This window comes from Rhinolophus hipposideros (assembly GCF_964194185.1).
Source record: "Rhinolophus hipposideros genome assembly, chromosome: 16".
NCBI lineage: Eukaryota > Metazoa > Chordata > Mammalia > Chiroptera > Rhinolophidae > Rhinolophus > Rhinolophus hipposideros.
In genome coordinates, this window is record NC_138062.1 from 29,550,973 (window position 1) to 29,572,803 (window position 21,831).

The 21,831-nt window shown below is 40.5% G+C and overlaps 1 protein-coding gene across 4 annotated transcripts in view; it reads right to left on the reverse strand.

Moving 5' to 3' along the window:
- Nucleotides 1–1,528: 1,528 nt before the first annotated feature.
- FBXO16 (F-box protein 16) overlaps nucleotides 1,529–21,831 on the reverse strand; it is a 54,131-nt gene continuing 33,828 nt past the window's right edge. The window contains exons 7-9 of one of the 4 annotated variants that reach the window (XM_081075779.1): nucleotides 16,826–16,928; nucleotides 7,525–7,550; nucleotides 2,185–7,057 (exon numbers count right to left, since the gene is read on the reverse strand). In XM_081075779.1, coding sequence (XP_080931905.1) covers nucleotides 7,048–7,057; nucleotides 7,525–7,550; nucleotides 16,826–16,928 — 139 coding nt within the window. In that variant the 3' untranslated portion in view covers nucleotides 2,185–7,047. Of the gene's footprint in view, nucleotides 7,058–7,524; nucleotides 7,551–8,617; nucleotides 8,803–15,429; nucleotides 16,730–16,825; nucleotides 16,929–21,831 lie in introns of those variants that run through there. The other 3 variants (XM_081075777.1, XM_081075778.1, XM_081075780.1) reach the window with 3 other exon arrangements.

Below are 21,831 nucleotides of genomic sequence, written 5' to 3' on the forward strand. Positions count from 1 at the left end.
TTAGAGCTGTTTACTCTTCTCATCTACTTACTGGTCTTCCTGTTTTTGGCTGCTCTCTTCAACAACCCATCCTGTATATGGTTACCAGAGTAATCTGCCTGAAAGCACACATTTCTCCTCTCAGGGCCTTCTTCCCACGGTCCACAGCAAGGCTTAATCCATATTTCCTGGGAAGTCTGATGTTCAGTGAGCTGAACCAAGGTGGTCTGCCTCAGATCAAATAACCAGGACCTTTCCCCAATTCATAGAGAAAAGAAAATTTAATGGATAGAATTTCCCTCTCTACTTGTTTTTTTCATCGTAGTAAGAATCCAAACTTTTATCTGCTAGCAGCACTAGCAGATGACAAACTGAATGAACAAGTGAACAATCAGCAAATAAATAACAAAGACTTGGGAACAGTAGATCTCATTTACTTCAACAGCTTGGTTTTCTCACAGGCACATGTGCTGGTTGTTGTGATTTTTATAACGCTTGTCAATAGTGTAGTCATTTTTTAAAAAATTGTCTCTTTTCTTGGTGATGGAATGAAATATATCAAAATTTCATCATAAACAAGTTAGAGAAAACACTGCACTCCCGTATAAATACTTTAGCCTCTTATTCAGAGTTTTTCCAACCTTATCACTACTACTCCCCTTCATGAATCCTTGACATCAAAGTTGTCTAATCTCTATTCACTTTTGCTATTGTTTTTCCTTTTGCTTTGCATAAACCATTCTATCTCCCTGGAACTCTGTCCTGGCTCACACCTGTCCATACAAACCCCATGCAGCCTTAAAAAAAACAAATCAACTCTCTACTTGGTGAAAACTTCTAAAATTGTGACCTCTTTTTCTTCCAACTCACTATATTAAGCATGGAAAGTGCATGGGAAAGAACAGAATGATATATACAGCAGTGTTCTTCAAACATCAAAGGGCATAAGAAATACCTGGGAATCTTTTTTAAAATACAGAGTATTTTTGTTTGTTTGTTTTTTGGTGAGAACATTTAAGTTCTGCTCTCTTAGAGAATTTCAATTAGACAAAACAGTATTATCAACTATAATCACCATGTTATACATGAGATCCTCAGATCTTAGTCATCTTATAGCTGAAAATTTGTAAGCTTTTACCAACTTCTCTCTATTCCCCTCCCACCCCCAGCCCCTGGAAACCACTTTTCTACAAGTTTTTTTTTTTTTTCTATATTCCATACATAAGTGATACCACAGTTTTTCTTTCTTTGCCTTATTTCACTTAGCACAATGCCTTCAAGGTAGATCCATGTGGTTGCAAATATAAGGATTTCCTTTTTCCTCATGGCTGAATAATATTCTACATATATATATATATATGTATATATATATATATATATGTATATATATATACCACATCTTCTTTATCCATTCATCTGTTGATAGACAACTTAGTTTGCTTTTGCATCTTGGCTATTGTGTAAATACTACTGCAATTAACACGGGAGTGCAGATATCTCTTCCATACCAGGTTTCATTTTCTTTGGATAAATACCCAGAAATGGGATTGCTTGATCATACGGTAGTTTTATTTTTAATATTTTGAGGAAGCTCCATACTGTTTCCGTGACTGGCTACACCAATTTACATTCCCACCAACAGTGTACAAGGGTTCACTTTTCTCTGGATTCTCACCCACACTTGTTATTGCTTGCCTTTTTGATGGTAGCCATCCCAACAGGTGTCAGTTAAAATCTCATTGTGATTTTGATTTGCATTTCCACATTGTACCATGTGTCAGAAATTCCTTCTTTTTTAAAGGATTAATGATATTCCATTGTATGTATAAACTACATTTTGTTGATCCATTCATCTGTCCATGGAAAGTCGGGTTGCTTCCACCATGTTGGCTACTGTGAATAATGCTGCTATGAATGTGGGTATACAGATAGCTCTTTTGAGTCCCTGCTTCCACTTCTTTCGGGTATATATCCAGAAGTGGAATTGCTGGCTCATATGATCACTATATGTTTAATTTTTTGAGAAACCACCATACTGTTTTCCATAGCAGCTGTTTTTGTTCATTGTTTTTTTTTCACATTCCCACCAGCTATACACAAAGGTTGCAATTCTCCACATCCTTGCCAACACTTGTTACTTTGTATTATCAATAATAGCCATCCTCATGTGTGTAAAGTGGTTGGTTACTTTTTTAAATGTTTCTTCCTTAGATTGTGAGCTCTTCAAAATCTAACTATATGAATATGTTTTATTGATTTGAATGGAATCAGGGACCTGAGCTGAATAAATATTTCCCCAAAGCTGTCGGTGTAAATATTCAAAATTCCCCCAAAGCCTCTCCCCAAAAGTAGTGGGGGAAAAATGTTTTCCCCAATGTCAGTCATGGCTGAATTTTCAAGAGACCTAAAATGGGCAGAAAGGGTTCAGCTCTCTGGACTCAGGTAAGAAGGAAAGGAGCGCCCTCTCGTGTCCTTTCTCTGCCAGTATCAGTGAATAAAGAAGCCAGCTGAAACATAAACATTTCAGATCTGGTGACATTCCAATGACAACAGTCTCACTTGTCACATGCTTACAGCATTTAAAGAAAATGTGGAAATACGAAGCTAGTGAAACTGAGATCCTTTGACGATTTCTAATTTAGATGGGGTAGGGGAATAAAATACAGGCAGAAATAACAATAGTAAGAGACTGCAAAATGGATAGATTACTACCTGAATATAGAGGATTAAGCCTTCACAGGAGATAAGTCAAAATTCACATTAAAATGTAAACGTGGTTGGTTAAGCAGCAGCTCAAGTTGGCGGTGGGCAGCCTCCATGCAGGTGCCACACAGGTCTAGCTGTCAGATTTCCAGAACCCCTCCTACGGTTTAGAAAAGCTCACCCGTGCACTCCTTCTCCTTTGAAGAGTGGTCCTGGGAACTCATCCTGTGTTCCTTCCTTCCTTGTAGAGTCCTTCCCACAACTATTTATCTCTTAGCTTTCTCTCCCAATACTCCCTCCTGCTCTAAACTGGCTGTTGCCTGAGACACTGTCAACAGAGCTTCCCCGGGCCTTGCCGCTCACAAAGATTAATTACACAGGTGCTCTGGCTTTCAGGTTTTGTAACTGTGGTCAGTGTGGGGACCAGTCACAAAGGAGTAAGAAGCTCTCTTGCAGTCCTTGTTCTGGAAGCAGCCTTCATCTGGCCTCTTAGAGCCAGGAAGTAGAGTCCTTCCCTGGGTCTACATCCTTCTCTAATGCTGAATGAAGACGGAATCAAGGCAGGGCGGTAGATGTGACAAAATATCCAATCAGGCAGAAAATAATGTTCCTTAGGGAAGCAGCCTGGTGGAAAGAGCAGTTCTTTAGTGTCAAACACACCCAGCTTTGCTACTTTGTAGCCCTGGCTGCCTGCGGCACAATACTTTACTCCCCATTCTGCACCTATGAAATGGGGATCACAATATCCATCCACTTACCTCATAAGATTCTTGTGAAAATTAAATAAGACAGACTACATAAATCATCTTAGAAGTATCTGGTGTAATAAATGCCCACTTTCTTCCCCCTCTTGCTCCAAACCTCTTTTTTTTTTTTATTTTATTGGGGGATATTGGGGAACAGTGTGTTTCTCCAGGGCCCATCAGCTCCAAGTTGGTGTCCTTCATTCTAGCTGTGGAGGGCTCAGCTCAGCTACAGGTCCAGTCGCTGTTTTCAACCTCTAGTTGCAGGGGGCGCAGCCCCCCATCCCATGTGGGAATTGAACTGGCAACCTTGTTGTTGAGAGCTCAAGCTCTAACCAACTGAGCCATGCAGCCCCGCAAACTGCCACCCCCTACAACTCTTTCTTATCCTGAAGTTCCTGAGAGTCTCATGGCTATGACTGAGACTTCTGGGTCAGTTGCACAATAACTCAGATTTTCAGGTCAACAAGAGCTGTATGGGGAGCAGAAGAATAGCGGCTTTGTTTGTATTCTCATGCAGGGTGGTTTGGGGGAGGGATTTCCAAACCATCCTAATTACTTCCCAAGACTTTTTCCAGTTGTCCAAGCCAGAAATCTGGAAGTCATCCTTGATTTTCCTTGTCGCTCACCTCCCACATCTATCTATATTTCTAAGTTCTGTTACTTCAAGACATTTTAAATCCTCTGGTTCTCTCCATCCCCTTCTATTATTTTACTTTAAGTCACCCCTCATCCTTCCTTGCAAAACCACAATGGCTTCCTAACTGGCTTTTGGTGCTGTCCCTCTTAATTATACAGCAGATGGGGATCTTTCTAAATGCAAGTCTTAGCAAGTCACTCCCCTATGTAAGATCACTTATTGATTGCTCGACTGCCTTCAAGGTAAAGTCTTAACTCCTTAATGTGACTTAGTTCCTGCCAACTTTTCCAGCTTTCTCTCTCACCAATCCTGCCACAACCCCAAACTCCTCTAGGCACCAGCTCTCCTGGGATATTTACAGTTCCATGGTGACTGCGGCAACTCTTGAACTGGGACTTGTAGTGCTAAGCCCAGGACAGTCCTGGGCAAACCAGGATGCTGGGCCCTATTCTTTCTCCAGAATGTTTCCTTCTGTCTGTCCCACTTCCTATTTACTACTTAATCTACTCATCTTTGGTGTCTGCTTGGACATCACTGTGGCACAGCCCCACGGAGTGGTTTACTTGTTCCCTTCTGGGAGCTGTCACAGCACAGGTTCCTTGTTGGTATGATTGCATTGTAATGGCTGATTTGTCTTCCTTGCACTGATAAAGTCATTAAAGGCCAGAACAGTTTTTGCCCCCTACCTATACTCCCAGAGCCTGGCTGAATCTGGCACACAGTGGGTGTTCAGTAAAGTTTTCTTGAATTAATGAATATCCATATAAATTTATCTTTATCAATTGTCATCTAATTCATATCCGTAAGGGGGGATGTTATGAACCGAATGCTTATATACCCCCAAATTCATACATTGAAATCTTAAACCCCAGAGTGGCTGCAATTGGAGATGGAGCCTCTAAGGAAGTAATTAAGGTTAAATGAGGTCATGAGGGTGGGGCCCTGAACTGATAGGATTAGTGTCCTTACAAGAACAAATACCAGGGAGAGACTGAGATTTCTCTCTCTCTCTCTCTCTCTCTCTCTCTCTCTCTCTCTCTCTCTCTCTCTCTCTCTCTCTCTCTCCCCCTCTCTCCCTCTCTCCCTCTCTCCCTCTCTCCCTCTGCATAGGTATCAAGGAAAAACCATGCGAGCACACAGTAAAAAGTCAGCCCAAGGAGACAGCTCTCACCAGACACCAGCCAGTCTTGCTGACACCTTGATCTTGACTTCCAGCCTCCAGAACTGTGAGAAAATAAACTTCTGTTGTTTAATCTCCCTAGCCTGTGATATTTGTTATGACAGCGTGAGCTGATTAAGACAGGGGGTGCACCTAACTCATATAACTGTGCTGTGATCAATGATGGGTAAGTAAGGGTCACACAAGGAACCATCCTGAGTCCAGTCCACAATGGTCACAGTGTTATTTCTCATCCCACATGTTCTTCCAGAATCTTGCAACTCTCCCGAGTCTATGCTCCCTTTGCTTAAAATTGGACAAGCCTCTGTGATCACCAGGGGATGATGGAGTACCACTCTTAGACAAAACAGATGATTCCAACTTCAGATAGCTCTCTCTGACACTCATCCTTAGAACCCGGCCCCTGTGCTATGAGAATTTTGGCCTCCACGGAGAGAAGCAGAGGCCCGGGTCCTCAGAGCTGGCTGAGCTTCCGTGGACGGCCAGCACTAGCCCTGTCCCTACAGTGGATCTTCTGACCCTCTTTTGGGAGGACCCAGAGGATGCTGTGTAGATTGGAGACAGAACCCTCCCAAACTGCAGACTCGTGAGGAGAATAACAGACTGTTGTAAGCCACCAAGTTTGAGATTGGTTCGTTTCAAAGGAATAGATAACCCAAATACAGTTTAAGACCAGAGATAGCCATTCATCCTGGATAGACCCTCCTTTCTCCTGGTGTGTCCTTGCCCCAGAAGATCCTGGCTTATTCCAGAAGTGGCTGGGGACATACTCCAGACTGGCCCATTCAAACATCTGCCCACAACATGACTAGTTCCTGCAATAATCACAGTGGTTCACTGGATCAAAGGAGGGCAGAATCCTGGAGCTACAGGCCACCTCGGGTTACATAGCTGCTGCTGGCTCTTGGGGGCTGGCCATGAGTGCTCAGGCTCCAGGAAGAGGGAACCCTAAATGATAGCTTTGCCCCTGGGAAGCCACAAGCTCTCATCGAGATGTGTTTTCTTTCTCTGCCTCAAAGCCCAGGTGAAAGAAGTTATTAGAGTAGGCTCTAATCCAGTCTGACTTGTGTTCTTATAATAAGTGGAGATTGGGACACAGAGGGAAGACCATGTGAGGACACAGCGAGAAGATGGCCATCTGCAAGCCAAGGAGAGAGGCCTCAGAAGAAACCAACCCTGATGACACCTTGGACTTTCCAGCCTCCAGAACAGTGAGGAAAATATCTGTTATTTATAAGCCACCCACCTATGGTACTTTGGTTATAGAAGCCCAAATGGACTAAGGTAGTGGTGTTTTGTTATAGAAGGCCTAGCAAATTCAGACACCGTGGTAAATAGCCCCATCATTAAACTGCTCAAGCTTTCTGCATCCTTCTGGGACTCTATCTCCTTACCAATGGTGCTAGCACTTGTCCCTTTATCAACTCCATGGTATCTATCATCACATTTCTATCTAAGTTTGTAAATATGTCAACATTTATGCCATGAATGCCTTCAGCTGAAATACTGTAGAACACACTTTCAGAATAAGGTACCCAAACCAACAGGTTCCAATAGAGGAGTCAAGTAACACCCGATTCTCCAATGTGCAGAGCATCTTGTCCTTTTTAGAGAACTCTTTCCACATTTTTAAGTCAGCTTTAGCTCTGGAGCCTGGATGGGTCATGCCTGCAGCTCTGAGTGTCTCTGAACATGCTGCATGAGAAGTTCCGCTGTTCTCTTGGTGGTGGGGAGCTCCATGAACTGCCGAGGAGGCCAGGCGAGACGAGTTGGAACTTGTAGGGGGGAACTGGGCTCTGTCCTTAGGGATGTCTAGGGAGGAGAAAGATATCGGAGTGAGAGTCATTAAAACATCAGAAGAAGCTATGTCATTAAACTTATTTTAATGATGTAAAACAATCTTATAAAATCATAGGACTGGATGGGATTTATTGAGACGTCCTCATTTCATCACCCCTTATCCCCATGCAATCTTTATGTTGAGCTACTAATAATAACTTCTTTAGTCTCCGGAGTGTGTTCACAACCATAATTTCATTTGCACCTCAAGAAAATTCTGAGGTAGGTAGGGAGGTATTAACATCTCCTTTTTACAAATAAATGAAACCAAGAACAGGCCATTTCAGTGCCAGCCTCAGTTCACAGAGCAAAAAGGTGATCCTCAGACCAGGTGAGTATTGGTAGAGTTCCCATACTTTCTGCTCCTTACTAATTTGTGCATGCACACATTCTCTCTCAAAAGGCAAATGCCACAGGTTGACATTCCAACCGAAACTCACAGTGAGAAAGGATTTCTCCTCGACATCTGGCAGTGAACAGGAGAGGGAAGCGGAAAGAATGGAGAGAGCAAGAGAAAGAAATAATACGAGCTGAGCTTGCAGAGATCTTGTAAGTTTACCCTTATCTTGGCCCCTACTGTGTGCAGAGAGACATAAGGAGATCAAGCAGATATACAGGTACTATATAAACAACCTTCCCTGAACACAATCCCCCTCCTATTATTCCATAGTCAGCTGGCAAGTCCCAGCATTCCGATCATTTGTTATATCCCTCTCATGCTCTGATACAAATGCTTGCAACACACAGGGTCACTATGAATCTGAGACTTTTACGGAATCAGAAATGGCTTCAGCCAATGACTGCTGTCTCCTGGCCTCTTCTCCAGCAAACCAGGTCCCTCTTATTCCACCAAGATGCACCACACTGATTGGTCTTACCTCATGTGCTCTCTTTCCTCCTTCTCTAAATCTAACCTGTCCTTCGAGGCCCACCTTCTCCAAGAAGCTTGTCTGGACCCCTGAGGTGTCTGCCTCCTGAAGCCATCATTATGGTGGTCCCTGACTTAACACTGAACCTACGTGTGTCCTTTGGCATGGGTATTTGTTTCTGAAGGCAGTTATCTGTTTCCCCAGGAGACTGCAAGCTGCCTGAGAGCAAAGCTGGAATCTTCTACCTCACTGAATCCACGCTGCCTGCCTACAATAGATCCATGCATGTTTGCTGATGATTTTTCTGGGAAAGGGTAGGCAAAACTGGGGTTACACATAGCAAGCTATCTGCATCGAAGAGGAAAGGGAGACGAACTGAGAGCAAATAATGTTCCCTGGGTCTCAGTGTTGTTCTAAGATCACCATAAGGTAAGACAACAAATAGAAGGGTTCCTTTGTGCTATTTTAGAAACAATGAAAACAAACTAATACCCGTTGAATGAAAAAAATGCCTAGCTCTCGGTGATACAAGAATGGGCTAGTCACACCTCACTTGTAACAGTTTTAAATCTAATCCTATTGCTGTGCAAAGCTTATTCATCACTGCATTTGAGGAACACCTTTCTCTTACGTCCCCTGAGGGAGTTCACAGGCCCGGGCAGACTTCTCTGAAGCTCTCTTTTTTCACTGTGGCAGGTCCCAGGGACTCCCCCACTACACACACACTACACACACGCACACACCTACCTTTGGGTAATTGTCATCGCCTAATCAGACTATTGGGTTTCTCTCCCTTCAGGATGGGCTCTGGGAAGACGGTCTCCTTACATCCACCCTCCCTTGCTGTCCCTGCAAGCAGGTCCGTAGACCCCCTTCATTGTAAGACTTTAATGTCCATCATTACAAGAAAAACAAAACAAAAACAAACCAAGATTGCAGGGGGAAACATGGGAAAGTTATATACCAGGGGACACATCTCACAGTCCTGCGTCTTGGTCTAGAGCATCTGACGATCGGGTTGAAATAACCGGAAACTTCTTCGTAAACCAGTGTTTGGGAGCTCTCCGGGCACAGAGCTCCTAAAACACTTGTAAATTCCAGGTGATACATTCAGTGCTTAAAGAACTTACTCAGTCTTCCAATGGCTGTATTTGTCCATTTATAGATGAGCCATATTGGTAAGTATTTAAGCTGTTCCCCATCTTTTTGTTCTTACAGACAATGGTGATATAAGCCACCTTTCCATACGTGCAGATCTACCTGCTGTTTTCTATTGGGCTCATGGTGCCGACAGCCCTGCAATCTACTAGTAATACCAGTGCTAGAGTATCATAAAGACTATTCCTTCCGTCAACCTGCTCCTAGGAAGAGAGATGGAATCAGGTAATTAAAAAATATATACATTCCTCTCATCAGTTGAACTTACTGTTCTTTTTCTAGAGATATTTACCCAATAATAGTGCAACACGTTGTTATCATGTCTTTACACGGAAAGGACATAGAAGAGAAATGTAAGGCCACACTTTATACATCAGAGTTCTCTAGGGTTCTCTTCTTGGCCCGCTTCCTGGGCAATCAGTGTCTAAATCTCCAATTGCTGGATTTATATCTCTTGCCCCACTCTCCCTCCTGAGTTCTTGGATCATATGTTCAGCTCTCTTCTGAGTATGTACACTCGTAGTCCCACAGGTATGTCACACCTGGCATGTCCTGCTGTGTTTGCAGTCTCAGTAGCAGTGGCAGGAACATTAACACAAATTGCCCGACCCAGATACCTACAGTTACCCTTTACTTAATTGGAAGCTTTCCCCCTCCAGCCCGTAAGCACCTGGAGGGCAGGGACTGTGTCTTGTGATGGTTGTACCCCTAGTGCCTGGTTCAGTGCCTGAAAAATACTTGTTGGATAAATGAATAAGCATACGAATGATTCCTTCCTACTTCCATTTCACAGCAATGGCTAACACCACCGAGCAGGTGGACTTTGAAACAGGGATAGACAATTCCTACCTTCAGGCTGGATGTCATTTTATTGGGCATAAAGGAGTGAGAATGGTGAGAGGCTACTGAGGCTGAGTGACCCAGGAGAGAGGAGGGTCCTACAAGAGGCTAAGGCCCAAGAAGGGCTATCAACAAGGCATAATTTGTATATGCCAGCTTGTATATATATACCTGTGTCTGTCACTGCTCTATGGAGTTGTTTTTGTTATTTTTGGTTTTCCATTCATGTTATTGGCAGAAATTAGCAAATGATCATTGATGCAAACACCACCATTGGATAAACCCATGAATCACTTAAGAGTATAGATTAGGTAAAGGAGTATGTGGATACAGAAAGGAGATAAATATAGCATCAACCATGACAGTGTGCCAATCATTGTAGAAACACCACCGTCAATAATACTAATTACAAATATATGAATGGCAGGCATGGTGCTAAGAGTCCTACATTTATTATTTCATTTACTCTTCCCAAGTCTGTGATGTGGTAAAGAAAGGTAAAGAACGTGACAATCTTTACTTTGTAGGAGACCACACCTATCTACCCCCTTTAAAAAAAAAAAATCTACCCTCAATACTTTATTATGACTCCCAGTTCATCAGCGTTGAGGTGGTAATACTGCATATAAATATGGATTGTTGTGTTAAAAAATCATAAAAAGTCTTTTGTTTTAATCATATAAACACAGCTTCAACTCCTAAGCGTAGGCTGAGTAATAAATAAGGACCCTTGTGATATAGGCTCCGAGTAGAGAGGAGATGGCTAGGGAGGGCCCGCCAACTGGGCTTTCCTTCTGGGAGGGTCTAAGAGAGCTGACCACTCATCCTGGCTTTAGGTGAATGGATGTTTAACGGCAGGATGGAGCAGCTTCATGGACTTTTCCATCTGGGAAGTTTGTGAGGTGGACCCCTGCCGTCCTTTTGTCTTCCTAGGAGCCCACAAGGCTTCTCAGACCTGTCTGGTCACCCTTCCAGGGGGCCCCTGATTAGGTCAACACGTACATCTGTACATACAGAGAGGGTGCTCCGTTTTCCTCTCAGCTCACTCTGGTTCTGTGAGAAATTGAGGTGAGGTGTTAGGGAGAAACAATCAACACACTTTTAAAGAATCCACAGGCCTTTGTTCTTGGTTTATCTTTTAAGTAACCTTGGGGTAAAACTGTCAGTTGCGGAGGAAGGCTAAGGAACTCTAGCCAGGGTTTTGAAATTTAAATCCAAGACTTTGTGACGGCACCATTCCGTCTCCCAAGTAGGTGAAATAAGGTTGGATGTGTTGCCAAATGTTCACAGGCCACAAAGTTCCAATGGTTGTTTGTTAGTGATGATTGTGAACTCATATTTCAAAACATCCATGTCTTAGTAAATTGGTTTCTACTGTAGTTTGTGGTGAAATACCATGTTACTAAATGTTATACACATGCATATATACTACGTACATACAGATGTACTTTGAACCCCAGGAGTAACAGTGATTAAAATATCTGTTGCAACTAATATGTATATAAATAATACTATTACATAACTCATAAACACGGTTCTTCTCTTCTGGTAGATTCTAAATGGAAGCCAATTTATGTCAAATATTTTGGGCCCATTCTAAATTTATGTCAAATATTGTGGCCCCAGTCTAAATAGTCAGTTTAAAAAGAACCAGGTAGAATCATTCCTAATGGAAATGCAGGGTAATTTTTTATGTGCACCGTGAGAAAACAAGACGCAACAAGACGGAACAAGCAAGCTACGCTCTTTAGAGACAAAGAAGATATGCAAAGACGCTAAATGGGGTCCTTCCTGAGAGTTCATTTTGCCCCAGGATTCTTAGCAATTAGGCCTTTTCTTCTCTGAGGTTTCAAAAATTAAGAACAAATATTGTAGTTAGTAAGCGGTGAAGTGCACATGGCTCAGAATCCATGGCACTGAGTTCAACACACACCCACTGTTCAATCTAGGAGTGTGGCATAAAAAACCCCAACACTGATGAGGAAAAGACATGAGCGTATGTCCAGGCACGAGAGCGTACAGAGGCCATGCAGGAAAAGAAAAGGCTTACATTTCATACAGCTGTGAATGCAACCATTTTTATACACAGGGGAAACAGAGAAAGACAAAGAGGAAAGATAAAGAAAACTGGGCCGGGGTGGGGCGGGGTTAGGGGGAGGCGCAGAGTAAAGGTAAAAGCAAGAAAGAGAAACTTATTCTACCGGTTGGAGCCTCCTTCTGGCTGCCTGGCTAACCTGACCCCTCATCAGCTTCTCGACAGCCGCTCACCATCAGCCCTGCCTTCTCATTCCTTGCAGAGTCAGACTGAGATCTGGTGTGATTTTGACAGTTACCACTACCAGCTACTGTTTACTGACCGCTTACTTTAAGCTAGGCACTGTGTTAAATACTTTATAGTCACCTCCCAACCCTGTGAGGTTAGTGCTGGGTCTAATTCCATTTTACAGATAAGAAACAAAAGAGCCCGAGAGATGTTAAGAACTTGGCCAAACTCACTGAACTACTAAAATTGTGGTTATTAGGCAGTGAACCCGGGCTTTTTAAGTTCCAAACCTGTGCTCTTGGTCAGCAAAGAGTAAATCAGATGGTACTGAATGGGGGAGAACACAAACATGTATTGTACTTAATATGTACCTGTCATTTACCTGACAACAATCCTGCAAGAGAGGTATCGTTATTCCCATTTTACAGATGAACAGAGGCTCAGAGAGGTTAAGTAACTTACCCAAAACCATACTGTTTAGTAAAAAAAACCCAGGCCTCTCTGTGAAGCCCATATTCTTTTTTCTTCTTTCCCAGTGGAATTCTTGGGAATTTCACTGATTGATCTGAATAATTAAAAATCTCTCCTATAGATATTTTTAGTTCTGCACATCCAAACCAAACAAAGACGATAAACACCTGGGGAATTCATCAGAATTGAGAGTCTATTAAAGATTGCCTGCAAGGAGACCACTGCATAAACTTTGTTTTGTAAATTCTTCTGCTTTACTCACTGATTATATTTTCTGAAGTTCAAAGAAAAAGATGGGAGACAGAAACCAGTTTTCATTGGTTTATAACTAGGATTCATTAGTATGAGGGATTCTTTTGGTTATTCTGGGTCAAGTCACTTTAGTCATAGCCGTGTCCCTCAGAGATCAGGAGAGAGGGGAGGGAATACAGTAGGAAACTGTAGGGTTCTTTGATCTGGACTTCAGTCTGGAATGGCCCTAGAAGATGTTGGAATCCAAACTCTCATTTCTTACATGGGAAAATGAAAACTCAAAGAGGTCGAGTGGCTGCTATGTTAATGGTAGAGCTGACGCCAGTAACCTGGTTTCTGATTCTTAAACCATTGCTCTTTCCATGACAGGAATCAGGAAACACTTTAGAGTATATGCTTTCCCCCTCCCTTTTGACCCAGAGAGAGAGAAAAAAGTGAGAAAGGTTACAGAAGCATTTTCAGTAATCCAGACACTAAGAATCAAGTGATCGGGGGAGAGGTGCAGAAGGTAACTGCAGAGGCTGGAGGTAGCAGGGCCCAGGAAAAGATAAGGTCTTATCTAAAGCAATTAGAGAAAGCAGGCAATTAAAGGCTTTTGTTACTTGTATTACAGTGAGTACTCTGAAACAGCAAGCTTTTTGAAATCCATGCCCAAATCTGAACCTAGAAAGTAAGGACTTCTAACCTCCAAGCAAGAGTTCAGTGTGGGACAAAAGGTATCTGTTTTTATACTTAACTTGGTAGGAAAAAAAGAAAAAGAAAGAACGTGAAACAAGATGTCAGCTGGGATCCTCTGAGTCCAATTCCAGGGTTTGGGAAGTCCAACGCCCACCCTCTGGGTGTTTGTGAATTGACCTAAGGGGCTTTCCTTTATTTGAACTTCTAGACTTCTGAGATCTTGCGTCCCTGTGTCAATTGAGTAGAATTTACTATAGAGATGGAAGGCGGGGTTTCCTTCCCAGCAATAGCATATAAATTTGATCGGATGGATGGTATTAATTACTATCTAACACATTCTTGGCTTCTCTCCACTACCTCATCTCTGCACTGGCCGGCTTCTCTCTTCTCTCCCTTCACCACCCTACCCCTCCCCTCCCTCTTCCCTTCTTACAGGAGCAGGAAGAACAAACTTTCCCTTCCTCTCACTTGGAGGTAATGGCTTTCTCCCATGGAGACAGCTCCTCCTTTACCCTTCCCAAATAGGAATTGTGGGGCCAGCTGATAAGATTTTTTTAGTGTTTTGTTTTGTTTTTCACATCTTCACACAAGATGGAAAAATCTCTGGAATTTAATTAAAATGGTACTTGGTTGTACTGTGGTGTTTATGTTTTTCAATTGCTGTGTTCTGTATGGAATTTTATTATAATTAACAATATGGGCATTTCTTGATACGTATATCATTTTAATAAACAATCTTCAAAATTGTAAAGCATTCATGATTGGATCTAGGCTTTATTTTCCACTGTGATTCACACGACAAGTGGCTAAATGAAGCAGCTGTAACGAGGTAGCCCTGGAATTGAAAGCCTAAGAGGAAATCAGGTCCCCTTCTCAGGGGTGGGCTCTGAAAACTCAAACCAATGAAATAACAAAAAACATATGAGCTCACAGGAACACATGTGGATTTGAAACTGCTTCCCTAAGAATGTTTCTCTTTGTAGAGAGAACTCTCTCTTATCTGAAGGCGCTAAATCATGACAGCTGAAAAGTGAAGACGGTCCCAGTGGCCCGATAGCCTGGAGAGATCATTTAAGTCATATTCTTTGTATTTTTATGCTCTCGTGCTTTCTTTCTCTTCCACCCCTTCCATTCACAAAGCTTTAACTTCTCCGAGTATCACATACCTCCTTTTCTGCTTGGGTGTAGGGGAAGGGATACTTAAGTTCAGTTCTCAGGCACCTCCTTGGCGGCTTTAGGGTCTGTCCCTCTCATCCTTGCCTTCATAATGTGTTCCCCTAAGTTCCACCGGCTCCCCAGTTTCTCTAGTTTCTCCTGAAATCTTCCTAGATAAACCTGTCTAATGGATGCCAGAACTTCCTATCAAATGAATATGCAATTTTCTCATCACAATCGCATGTCGGCTGTGTCCCTACCAAACTGTACAGCTGCAAGTTGTCAGAGTTCTGTTGACTCCCTACTCTCCGTATGTCCCCTAATTGAGTTTCCTCAACACCCATTTCCTTTTCTCCCAGGCCCCACATCCAGGGTTTCTTCATTTTCTCAATCATCTTGCATCACGTAGGAAGTTGCTTGTTTCCTAGGAGGTATATGGCCCACAGTGAGGGCCACCTGCCACCTTGTGGAGACAAGGCCTTAGCCATACACATCGTGTGGCCCAAATAGCCGGTCATCATAGGTGTCATCAGAGAGTCAAAGATCACTGCATACTTTTGGAGGGTTTAGTTACGCCGTATGCTCCTCAGCAAAACGACTAAGCATACATAGTGATTATATAATTAGCATATTTACATAAACAATACAAGTAAACCAATACAATCACGAGCTTCATTTATTAATAGCTTCACAGTTCTCTATCATTGTTTCATTTACCCTGGTTTCCCTTTCAGCACAACTTCTTAAGTTTTTAGTTGAGAATAAATATTCTAACTTCAGCAAGCCCTGCTAGTACATGACAGATGCTTAATGTCCAGGGCCTGTGGTGAAGGCTTCTGTTGAGCCTTTGATTTTTGTTGTTGTTGTTTTAAGCCAGAGAAATGTTTGACTACGCTGATAATTTGTAAGCATACCTCACCACCGACTTTTATCATCTTCCAATTCCCTGTTCTCCCCCAGATTTCTCTTGTATTCCTGGCCTAGAAAGGGCTTGGAAACCAAGCAGAAGCATGCCTGAATGGCCTATGTGATAAGCCTCATAAAGTTATTTTTCTCAATTAATGGTTTCCACTGACAATTTTACTGCTCTGCTTTAAGCTTCCCCATTCCCTTGGGCATTTGTACATCTGTCTGTGGTAAGCCTCACCAGTCCAACAAAATTGGCCCCTCAGAATACAAACTGCCCTATTTTTAAAAGCTCCTCTCTTTCTATCTCTTTTTAAAATATAAAACTTGAAAATACATTTAAACAGAAAGTAATAGGGCTTTAAAGCAGAGCTATAAAAGTGATGTATTCACAAGTACATCCTTATTCTTCTCCCAATTGACATCCATTTTATTTAATTTTCTTTGAGTATGTATCCTCAGATTTTTTTTCTAAATCTTTACTACAAATATGAACTTTTTTATTCCACTCTTATTCCCTTCTACTTTGCTGCAAAGACTCTCATATGTGCTGCAAGGGATCCATTGGGGGTACAGAACCACAATTTGGAAAACTCTACTATGAAATGATAATGTTCCCTAGTCACAATTACTGACTTTATTAGGTAGTCAATTAGGTATTTTTTCATTAGGGAAAGAAAAGTCCTCAATTCACTTTTTCTGAAGTAACTTGAAATGCACTTTTATAATCATGCTCCACTGGTAGCAGGGAAGCATACCTTTTTCTTAGAACCTTCGCTCTAAAGAGAATTTTTATAGAGAAATTTCTATAGCCCCCCTTTCCCCAACCCAAAGAATTCATAGCAGAAGAAAGAACCAAATGATAATAATGTTCCCTTTAAATTGTATAGTTTTCAAAGCAGATTCATACACAATGGTTCATCTAGTCATTTTTTTTTTTTTTTGAACAGATGAGAAAACAGGCTCAGAGAGACTAGATAAAAGGTGCCTTCACAGTCACACAGCTTGTCAGTCAGTGTCAGAGACTGGGATTTAAACCACCATTTGATGATTCTGATTAAAAAAAACAAATTCAATTTTACAAATAGGATTAGAGATCCAACGATTTTCATTAACTTTATGGTGGGGAGTCTTGTAAGCAATACTCACCAGTGACTGTGCTTTTCTTAGCTTACATCTGTCCTGCAATTTATTTTTCTTATCATGTGATTGTCGGCTGGAACCTGGGATCATTTCATGTCTTTTCCTTCTTCTGTAAATTGGAAGGCATTGGAAAAATTACAAATAATCTTTTAAAACATTTGTCAATTTGATGCTTTTGTTCCTGTGATTTAAAAGACTGTCTTCACTCAACTGGAAACAAGCCAAAATGTCTATCAGTAGAGAACTGGTTGAATAAACTCTGGCACATCCACACAATGGAGTATTATAAATCATAAAAAGGAAGGCAGAATATTTCTATACACAACTGTGGAGTGATCTCCAGGATATATTGTTACATGAGAAAAAAAAAACAAAACCAGAAAAGTGGATAAAGTGGTATGTATTATATGCTACTATTTATCTTAAAATGGTGTGTGTGTGTGTGTGTGTGTGTGTGTGTGTGTGTATTTCCTTATGTTTTCTTTTAAATGGAAGGACTACACCAAAAATTTTTGAAAAATGATTACCTATAAGTAGGATTCTCCGGTGACCCAATCAGGCATCAGGAACAATAGGAAGGGGTAGGGACAGACTTCTCCAAATATACCTTGTTTTGTATATTTGACTTTAGAACCATCTCAGTTTTCCTCAAAATTATAAAACAAAACAAAGGAACACAATCCCTAAAATCTAAAAACAAAATGAACCAAATGATCTTGTCTATCAAGTTGGTGGCATTAATACACACAGAAGAATTACTTCATGGGACTTTAACATGGTGAATATTCTTAGTAGAATATATCCTTAGTACAAAAACACAGGCAAAGGGAGCTTAAACTGTTTTCAGTAGTCCTATTGTTTGTTTTAATATTAGTGTTTGTTTTCTAAAAATATATATATTAGGATAAAGTAGGGATCAGTAAACTACACCCCAGAGGCCAACAGCAGCCTGATGCCTGTTTTTATAAATGAAGTTTGATTGGAACATAGTCATGCTTATTTTTTGCATATTGTCTATGGCTATTTTCAGGCTACAATGGCAGAGTGGAGCAGTTGTGACAGAGACATGTCCTATAAAGCCTAATGTATTTGCTGTCTGGCTGTTTCCAGGATAAATTCATCTAAAATAATGGATTTAGGCAATAATCATTAATTGCCACTAATATAATAAAACGAGAGACAACCAGGTATTATGTGCCTTATGATGGGAGTACATGACTATTATATACTCAAGCCTCTAGATCTTACCACCAGGATGGCCAAGTACAGGAGACAGAGAAACATGTTAAGCTGCATGTTGGGAGTACAATCAGCAAAATTCAGAAGGTGAGAAGCTCTATAGGACCAATGACCTGATTTCTATCACAAACAAATTGCAAGAGAAAGAAAAGAAAGGAAGGAGGGAGGGAAGGAAGGAGGGAAGGGGGTAAGGAAAGACGGAAGGAAGGAAGGAAGGAAGGAAGGAAGGAAGGAAGGAAGGAAGGAAGGAAGGAAAGACGGAAGGAAGGAAGGAAGGAAGGAAGGAAGGAAGGAAGGAAGGAAGGAAGGAAGGAGAAACCTCTGAATAAAAAGATAAAAAAAAAAATAAAAGACTTAAGTGACACATGGATCAAACGCAGTATGTACGCCTTATTTGGAACCTGATTAAAACCACTGTTAAAACATATCAACCACTTATGAGACATCCAAGGAAACCTGGAAACTGACTTGATATTTGATTGATTATATTAAGGACTCCTTCATTGATTTAGATGCCATTTAGTATCAAATTATGATGTTTAGACAGAATCTATCTTTTAAGGATATGAATTGAAATATGTATGAATGAAATAATATGATGTTTGGGTTTACCTCAAATGTAACCTAGTGGAAGGGAAGAGTGGGTGAGGAATAAATGAAACCAGATTGATCACAAGTTGAAACCTGTTAATGATGGTTACAAGAGGTTCTGTTCTCTCTACTTTTGTATATATTTCAATTTCCATTATAAAAAATTTTATTTTAAAAGATCAGCTTTGCCCAAATGTTTCTTGCTGCTTAACTTTAAAAAATTTCCCTCAACTGTTAATTAAGAAATTTTAAATATACAGAATAGTTGAAAGAATAGTACAGTGATTACCCATACATTCTCCAACTATATGCAACAGTTAATAATATTTTCCTATTTTTGCTTTATCTTTTATATCCATAGGTATATATATCCATATATATATACACATACATATGTGTATATATGTGTATATGTGTATGTGTATATATACACATATACACATATATATTCCATACCGTAGGAAAGTAAATTGCAGACACTTCACCCCTAAATACTTCAGCAGTGATCTGCTAAGATAAAGACATTTATCTAAGGTCATACTAGTATGAGCATACCTTAGAAAATGAACAGAAAATTTAAAAAATCATTTAATGCTCAGTTCATATCAGATTTCTGCAATTATCCCAAGAGTGCCTATGATAGTTTTTCTTTTTTGAACCAAAATCCCATCTAGATCCAAACTGCATTTGCTTGTTATGTCTCATGTTCTAGAACATTTTCCCTACCTCTTCCCCCCTCCCCCTCCAGTGACTCTTTAAAGAGTCCAAGCATCAGTCTATTTTGGTAATGCAGCACACGCACTTGAAAAAAAATATATTCATGGAATCGTCTATTTCTTTAGATCTGTCAATTTTGCTTTATATACTTTGAGGCTTTGAAATTAGATAATATGCATTTGTAACAATTATGTCTTTCTGTTTAGTTGATCATTATGTATCATTATGAATGTCCTTTTTTATCTTTGGTAATACTTTTTGTCTTGATGTGTATTTTACCTGATATTAATGGTCATTTTGGCATCTTATGCTTACTTTTTGCATGGTACATCTTATTTCATCACTTTATTTTTAAACCTATCTGTGTTATTATATTTAACGTGTGCCCCTTGTAAAAAGCATACAGTTGGGTCTTGCTTTCTTACCCATTCTGATTATCTCTGCCTTTTAATTACGTTGTTTAATGTAATTATTACCTTTCACGCAGGGTATTTGAGTCTCACAGAAAACTCGGGGGATGAAGAGTTCGTTTTGTGAATGTGCCGTTCATATTGCCTGAGTATATAAGTTTGCCTCTCTCATTTACCAGTCCAGTCCAGACGAAGGGCCACATTCAAACTCTTAAATACTATCGTCAGGGATACACTAACAATACATAGTCAGGGCCGGCCCGGTGGCGCAGGCGGTTAGAGCTCCATGCTTCTAACTCCGAAGGCTGCCGGTTCGATTCCCACATGGGCCAGTGGGCTCTCAACAACCAAAAAGAAAAAAAAAAAATATCTTTCCAGGGGAATAAAATACACTTTAAAAAAAAAACAAAAAACAAACAAAAAAAAAACAATACATAGTCAATCCATTCACAGTGGTTCAAAATTCAAGAGTTCAAAAGACTATGTAGTGAAAACTTTCCTATCCATCTTGTCTCCAGCTTACACTTCTCCTCCTTGAAGGTAAATGACAGTATCAGTTTCTTGTATATATTCCAGAGATATTTTATGTACATATAAATATAAATATATACATTTATTCTTTCACCTCTACCCATTTTAATGTAAATAATAGTACCTACTTTAAACTCTGTTTTATATCTTGTTCCCTCCCCCAGTAATTTCTAAATTATTAGCCAACTAATTGGACTCTTTATAATACAAACAGATGAATGTGAAGTTCATGAATCAAAGGCTACACTTTGTTCAAAATCAAACGTTTAGTGAATACTGTAATGCTAGTCAGCAGTGACGTAAAGATGAGTAAGGCATGCTCTGTGCCCTCAAAGAGCTCAACTTTTGCTTAATGAGGGATACCACTCTCATCGCCTATCAACTCCAAAGAAACCCCAGTGGTCCTGAAAACACACTTGTAATCTGAATGTCCCCAAGTCATCAAGCCTTCTGGTATTACCCTTTCCTTTATTAGCCAAATAATATAATTTTAGGAACCGTCCCACAAAAGAAGTGCTTACTTGCTATATGGGTCAGGCTCTATTATGAGCATGTTACAGAGACTAATCCTCACAGTGATCCTACCTTAGGTATCACTACTACTGCCATTTTACAGATGTGGAAACAGGCACAGAAAGGTCAAGAGCCTCCCCAGGGTCACACAGCTAGAAGTGTGGGAATCTGAATTTGAATACAAGCAGCATGGCTCCAGAGCCTGTTTGCTGTTACTATCCTATGCTGCCTTGAGGTCATTGTGTTGAAATATATTCTAAAAACATGGCAGATGTATTAAAACATTCTCAAATATCTCAAAATTTGTTTTAATTTATTGTTTATCATGTGTGTGTTAAATGAATACATATGTCTATACAGATACAGATGTATATTTTCTTACTTTCCTTTCTTTCTATATTATTAGGGATGGCATACTATAGATACTCTTTTGTAATGTGTTTTTCTCAATTAACAATGTACCCTGAAAATCACTCCTTATCAGATCTTCCTCATTCATTTTTCACAGTTGCTTAGTACTGCACTGTGTGACTGGACCATAGATAGCTTATTCAACAAACACTCTCCTATATATGAGCATTTAAGTTATTTGCAATATTTTAAAATCATAAACAATGCTGCCATAAATATCCTTGTGCAGATGTACTTTTGGTATTTTCAACATTGATTACTTGAAATGGGATTGCTGGGTCAAAATGTAAATACATATGATTTTTGCTAGGTATTGTCAAAATTCTCTCCATAAGGTCTGTGCCAGTGTATATTCCCACTAGCAATGTATGAGGGGTACCTGTTTGCCCACAGCCTCACCAACAGAATATACTGTCAAACTTTAAAGTTTTTGTCAGTCAGATAGTTGGAAAATTGTATCTCTTGTAACTCTGTGTAAAAAGCAACAATAAAAAAATGAATGAAATGTGTTAGTGGGAATGAGGTAGAAAAGACGACAGGGTGGGAATGGAGTGGAAGAAATGGGGCGGGAGGGTACTTCTCCGAGTATATGTTTTGTAC